At 32.1% G+C, this 7,296-nt stretch overlaps 1 protein-coding gene across 1 annotated transcript in view; it reads left to right on the top strand.

The window, feature by feature from the left end:
- Window positions 1-808: 808 nt before the first annotated feature.
- Window positions 809-7,296, top strand: part of LOC123272575 (rap1 GTPase-activating protein 1-like) — a 211,631-nt gene continuing 205,143 nt past the window's right edge. The window contains exon 1 of the mRNA XM_044739463.1: window positions 809-1,324. Within this exon, the coding sequence (XP_044595398.1) occupies window positions 1,107-1,324 (218 nt within the window). The 5' untranslated portion in view covers window positions 809-1,106. The remainder of the gene's footprint in view (window positions 1,325-7,296) is intronic.

Here is a 7,296-nt window from a genome sequence, read left to right as displayed (position 1 = left end):
ATTCGATGAAAACTCGATTTTCGTAAAACGGGGTGAAAACAATAACTTCCCGATTTTTGAAAATCTTCGATTTTCTTAGCTGTAGTTTAATAATAATAATAATAATAATAATAATAATAATAATAATAATAATAATAATAATAATAATAATAATAATAATAATAATAATAATAATAATCCAAGTTAACTTTTTTCTGGTCAAATAGTCAGAGTTTAAAGTTTGAATTGTAGTCAGCAGTGACATCTAAATAAAATTTGGGGTAGATAAAATTGAAAATGACTTTACCTTCAACATATTTTCATTTTTTCGGTATTACCTGATAGCCAGCGCTTCTTTAAAAAGTATAGTTGATTTCCAGCAGTTACGGTTAACTTAACATCAAATTGGCGGTAATTATTCACTGAATAACAGTTGTAAACAAAAAACAAATAGATGAAAATCTATGGCCGCAATTTGAATGCATGTTAACAATCAAACTTGTAGTTAAATTTTTTTTTATTAACTTTACTCTTTACTACAACTTGACCGAAATACTTGCACAGCAAGTATTGACGTCAAATTGCAGAGTAACTTATAGGTAACTTAACTTAATTGAAACCGCTTGTTTTTCCAACTCATTTTTTCGTTAAGTTGGCTTCAAATTGCGGACGTAGATTGACAGCAAGTTTCAATTAAGGCTATCAGGGTATATAACTTTAACAAAAAATCTATTTTATCTTCAGACCTTGTACAGGAGATTGTTTGGCGCGTTTATCGTGAAGATGGCTAACCAACGTGTACCCCGATAGGAACGGGTTCATTTCATATCAGTACTTTCATGCAAGAGAGCAAGACGTAACTGCGAGTCTCCTGACAGTTTGTTCAATAATTTGTCGTAATCTCTCATTTATTCGATAATGATTATAATTTAATCAATAATATTTCCGCGTAAACTCTCCATTGATATAAAAAATGTATACAATATATTACTTCGAGTGATAATAATACCAATAAATGACATTAGTAATTAAAATATAAACAAATAGATAAGTTTAGTTTGTATTCCCACGTTTTCAACAATCACACATTGTTTGTTGTTAATAAAATTTATTGAAACGCAAATACAATGCGAAGGCCGTTAATTCGTCACTTATCGGAAGGAGGTGCTAGTGGGGATAGATCACAAAGGCAATTGACTAAATCAGGTGAGGATATACGTGGTTCATACGGATGGGATTGCAGAGATTATCGCCATCATTTATCAACTCTTGATCTTCTCAAAGTGCCAAATCATTCAAAAGGTCAGCTGTCTCCCGAGTCAAGGAATACAAGTATAATTCACAGGTAAAAATTTCAGAACTTAACTCTCTACCCTAGTGAATCACCATCCGCTTGTTGCATTCTTTCCACACATATATCTATACTACATTATATTGTCATTCTACCCTGCTCTCGTATTATTAACTCGTCAAGTTCTCATACTGCACTTTTCAATGACTCTGCTGCACCATTGTACAACGATAAGACTATGTTATTAGATAATAATTAATGCTGTGACAATAGTCATGCATTAAAAATTAATTTTTTTATTTTTTCATTAAAAACTCTATGTGAAATTTATAACACAATAACTAAGTAAAAAAAAAAATTGATTAAATATCTGATAGATGAAAAAAATATATTAACGCAGCAACTAAATTATAAGCGTATTATATGATTCTTATATTATTATCTGCTTAGGAAATAATAATAAGGGAAATATAAAAGAAAAGAAGAATAAGCATGACGTGTTTGACGACTCTCTAGAACACCCACAACCTGGAAATCCAGGTGTTCCGGGAATCATCCGGGGATTTGCGCTCGCGCACTTATGACCCCTGCTATACCCCTCTTGTTGTTCAACAAGTTATTTTCAAACAGCTATAAAATATCAGAGAAACAAGTATTAAAATATAAATAGAGGTAGGTTTGTGGTGAGATATTTGCCAAATTGAATTGACACTCTGCTCGGTATATATGTTAGTAAAGGAGAACGAGACAAAGGGGATATCGACAATAACTTATATATAGAACATGTACACGCATACATGTTATGTGGAATTATGTTACGATAAGCTTAAGGTCAAGAGGTTAATTATTGGAGTAAAAAAGAAAACAAAGGCACTTTTCCGATCGGAAGGAACGCCTAAAATTATTTATTTTGACTATTTGATAAAAAAAAAATCCATAACATCATAATTAACTCAGTTGCATAGTTTTATAAAGATTACAGTATTCATTTGCAAATAAAATTGATAGAAGCTAATATCTTTGTGAATTGGAAGTTTTTATTTTCTTGTTAGTCTTTTTTTTTTTAATTTGAAATTTTTAATTTTTCAAAACAAAAATGAGAAATTTAATCGTGAGACATTCAATTAATAAAGCTATTTAACCAAATAATTTATTTAAGCTAGTAATATAGTATTGATTATATATAGTTGATTCATCAGAGGCTTTTACTTCGAAGTAATTCTTTTAATTATCCTGAAATTTTACAAAATGATTTTTAATAATTAAAGAGATAATATACTTTTATTTTGTTAATAACTTATCATAAACATATTTTTAGTAGTAATAAATTCAAAAAAATTATTTTCTCCATGAATTATTTCCATTTTTGACTAATGACCTAAATACAGTGAATCAATAAGAAGTCAATTGTACAAGTGGTACTATAAAAAATTTTATTACTGGGGTTTATAGAAGAAAAAATTTATTACAGTTCAGTGCATTCGTTTAAAATTCAGAACAGGGAAAGACAGGTCAAGAAAGCTTTTGTGTTTAGTACATTTCTATGTATGTTAACTTAGCGGAAGAGATAAAGTTACTGATAATCTTACCTAAACTTTTTTTTTTTTACTATTGTATAAAATATATAATATTATACACTAAACAGCTTTACTTGAATTAATTTTCTATAAATTTTCAAAAAATTCAAAATTCAAATGCCTGCATATGTAGAATTCAATTTTATTTAAAGATAAAAAATAGAACTTAAAATTCTAATTTTTTTGTTTAGTAAATCGATTAAAAAAACAATAGCGATCATTAATTGAAAATATAATAGTTATAAATAAAACTTTTGATAGTCGCATAAAATTCATTCAAATGATTACATTTATTTAAGTATTCGTTAAAAAACTTAATTGTATTATTCAATTCATTTATGAAAATTTGTAACATTTGTGGTGGTTATAATTGATTTTCTTTGAGCAATAGCAATGTATATAGTAAAAAAATTTCCTTATTTGAATTATACTTAGCTTGTGCGTCAATACCAGTTAATTTTATGGACTGAAGTTGATTCTCTGAAAAGTTATTTCTCCTAAGTTATGGCGGTAATAACATCGCAAACTTAGTTGTGTTGTTTAATCAATTTGTAAGATCATAAAAAACAGAAGAGAAAGGATTCTTTTAATATAAAGTTGACACAAAACTTGTAATTAAATTAGCAGCATGCAATAAAATAATAAAAAAACAAGGGTCAGATTGATATCGAAAAGGTTGTTGTTAAAGGACGACATTGTATGTCAATAATAGATAAAAGGGAGAGAGGATATCCTCATTTTAGAGATTTAAGCATGGGTGATTGGACGTAGAGAGCCGGAGATTATCATTGGGTAACAAATTAGTTCTGTTAGGTGGTGACATATGAAAATTATGCAACCGATTATAAAGCTGACATAAGATAGATTACTGATACAAGAAATAGTAATGAAAATGCAAACATAATAGAATAAATAGGTAAAGATGAACACGAGATTGATCGTTCCATTTTTTGTATTCGGTACTGCACAATAGGATTATTTATTTTTTATCATAAATTATTATATCGTAGTGCTACCGAGTCAAACCTTGTTATAGAAGAATATTATTTTTTCATGAGCTTCAATACATATACACGATTTTCAACTTTTCGATGAGAAAATTGTAAATTTTTGATAATTCAGCAAGCTACAGATATCAGCAAATTTAAAAACGATTGAGTTTTTATTAAATATCAAAATGTGTTAAGCTCTTAGAAAACTATCTTGCATAATTTATTTTTGAGATGATATTCGTATATGTTGTGATTGATCACTATCATGCGCGTGTGTGTGAGTATGTGATATGATTTCAAGTTCGATAAATACATCTTGAATCAAGAATATTTATACTTCGACTGAAAATTTCTTTATTTAGGTACGGAGATACTTGTATTATTGATCTCTTCAGTCAAATAGCATGGGGATATGTACCATTCTCGAGCGCGGAAGCGCTGAGTGTTGCCAAGTAAATCAAAATCGAAAGACGCTTTCAAATGCTATATTTATTTAAAAATTTCTGAAAAATATTTTTGTTTTTTTTTTTTTAAATATATAACTTTTGACTTTTCAGCTCGAAAAGCTCAAAAATCAACCAATTTTGTGATGGGTGCTATAATATTATACGAGATTAATCGATCATTAAGCGTACTGCCTAAACAAATATTTATGTTCTTTTGTATTTGTATCGAATCGTTTCTTAACAGCTGGGCTAATTCGTGTGAACATATAAAAATTAAAGTTGTTAGTTTGTTTCTTATGTGAGATATTTTTTGTCGAATTAGTTTGCTTATAAGATCTGCACGACAATTCGTGCAGAGTGAGAAGAATGTTTATCGTCAATAGAACTAAGTGCTAAAAAATTGTTCACGTATATATGTGATATCACGGTAACACCTTTGATCTTGTAAGTATTCTATGAGTTTTCAATTTTATCATTGTAAATAAAACATATTTTTTTATAACTTGTTCAGGATATATTATTAATAAAATTTTGAAAATTCTTCGATATTAAAATTTTAATTGATCTACATTTACTCAAAGGTTTAAATGTATATCTATATATAATGTGGAACTATTCACGTAATAGTTAATACTATACTTCACAGCATTATTTATATTTATAAAAATGTGTAAAAAAATATTTACAAATATAAATAATGCTGTGAAGCGGGAAAGAATAGGAGTTACGGTAATTATTACGTGAAGCGTTCCACATTCACGTAACAGGATATTGGTAGGAAAGGATTGAGAAAGAAATGTGGAGAGGATCATGTTAATGTGAGTTTATAGAATATACGAGAAAAAATTATTAGATAGCTCGGACTGGAATTCGAACCCAGAACCTTCCGAAGACATGTCGGCTATTCTACCATTTGAGCTATCCGATCTATACTAAATTTCCTTTCGCTTATTCTATATACATTAAGCCACACCGTTCATCTTACGGCAATCATTTTTACAAATATAAATAATGCTGTGAAGCGGGAAAGAATAGGAGTTACGGTAATTATTATATTAAATATAAATACATACAAAATGTATATCTATATATAATGAACCTTGTAATTTGTTCATGAATGAATCAAATAAAAATTTTTTTGATTTTTTAATAGAAATTACTTAATATTTGCTGATCAGGTGGTAACGACAAACTTGCTCGCGAGGCTTTTCTTTTAACTGATGTTTTATCAGCTTACCAACTAGAAATTTCGTGAGGCATTGCTTGCCGAACAATCAATTCGGGGCAAGTTTGGCTTTCCGAACTTTGGCAAACCTAATTCACGCCTTATTAATTCCATTATAGGCAAGCCAAAGTTCGGCATTGCAATAGTTTTTCCAAGCTACGCCCAAATTCGGCAAACCGAACTTCGGCAAATCTTCGGTAACAGTGACCCATATACAGGGGTAATTTTTAAGGCTACTTCATTTTGAAAGTTGTCATTTTTCGGTACGAAAGAAGAAAACGCTCATAAAGTGAATAGAAATACTTTTCTTTACTTTTTTGGAAAAAAAAAAAAAAAAAAAAAAAAAACAATTTTTCGGACGATAACCACTTAAAAGCTTCGAATATAATTTTATTTTTCAACTTCTGAAGTTTCACGAGGAAGCCAATAAAATTTCATAATAAAGTCACATAAAATAAGCCAAATTTGAAAAAAATTTTTTAACTTCCCGCTAAGAAAATCGAAGATTTTCGAAAAATCGGGAAGATATTGTCTTCACCCCGTTTTGCAAAAATCGAGGTTTCAACAGATCTCGACGTTTTGAAGCCCTAAGAAGCTTTCCTGACTATTTTTACGATGATGTCCGTACGTCTGTATGTATGTATGTATGTGTGTGTGTGTGTGTTTTTTTTTTTTTTTTTAAGGGGGGGGGGAATCCTTTTTACGGATTCTAGGCATAGCTGTTTGGCCTGGATATGTGGCGACTCGACGCAGTGTCATACTAAAACTCGACGCTAGCGCCCCTACCCACTAAACCCTAAACCCCTTTTCCTCTTTCCCCTAATCCCTCATGGAAACCGCCGTCAGGCATTACTTCGTGAGGGGAGGATTTAGCTACTGCTCTTTCTTCTGGTGGCTAAGGTGTTATTCTTTCCTCCTTCTAATTGGCGTCATTCACTCTTCTTCTTTCTATGGACCGCAGGTCTGAGAGGACTCCCGTGACAAACGTGTTTGTGGCGTTCCAGGCAGCCTCTGATGACAGCATTGCTTCTACTATTGTCTCTGGTTGGATTTTCCTCTTCAGGATATTCTCCAGCTCATCTCGCTGTGGATAAAAACGTGGGCACTCAAAGAAGACGTGCTCTGCATCTTCATTGACTCCTGGGCAGGACGGGCACTCTGGGGAATTATCATGCTTAAAGCGGTGGAGATACGCCCGGAAACAGCCGTGTCCTGATCACATCTGCGTAAGATAATAGTTGACCTCACCGTGACTCCGGTTTAGCCAAACGTTGATCCTTGATATGAGACGATGCGTCCACCTACCCTTCACTGTGGCATCCCACTGTAGTTGCCATCGACTTATGCTCTTCTGCCGTTCTTCTGTTCTAAGCTCCTCAGCGCTTAGTGTGGTTGACTTCTTTCGTTGGTAAAGGATCCGTCTTTCCTCAGCTAAGACTCTGAGAGGCAAAGTTCCGGAAATGACACACACTGCTTCCATAGATATTGTGCGGAAGGCGCTCGCTACTCTTAAGGCACTCAGACGGTAGACTGGTCCAGCTTTTCTCCATGATTCTTGCTTCTCTAGTGCGTCCGCCCAGATAGATATTCCGTAAGTGAGCATTGATGTGACTACAGATGATAGCAGTAGTCTTCTGCTCTGCTTTGGGCTTCCGACGTTTGGCATCAGTCGTGCTAAGCTAGCTACCACTGCTGATGCTTTTGCACTCACGTGTTCGACTTGCTGCTTAAAGTTGAGTCGGGCATCAAGCATCACTCCTAGATATTGGATATATGGTTGTGATGT

The sequence above is a fragment of the Cotesia glomerata genome, linkage group LG10 (assembly GCF_020080835.1).
Source record: "Cotesia glomerata isolate CgM1 linkage group LG10, MPM_Cglom_v2.3, whole genome shotgun sequence".
Lineage (NCBI taxonomy): Eukaryota > Metazoa > Arthropoda > Insecta > Hymenoptera > Braconidae > Cotesia > Cotesia glomerata.
This window is presented reverse-complemented; position numbering and strand designations above follow the sequence as displayed.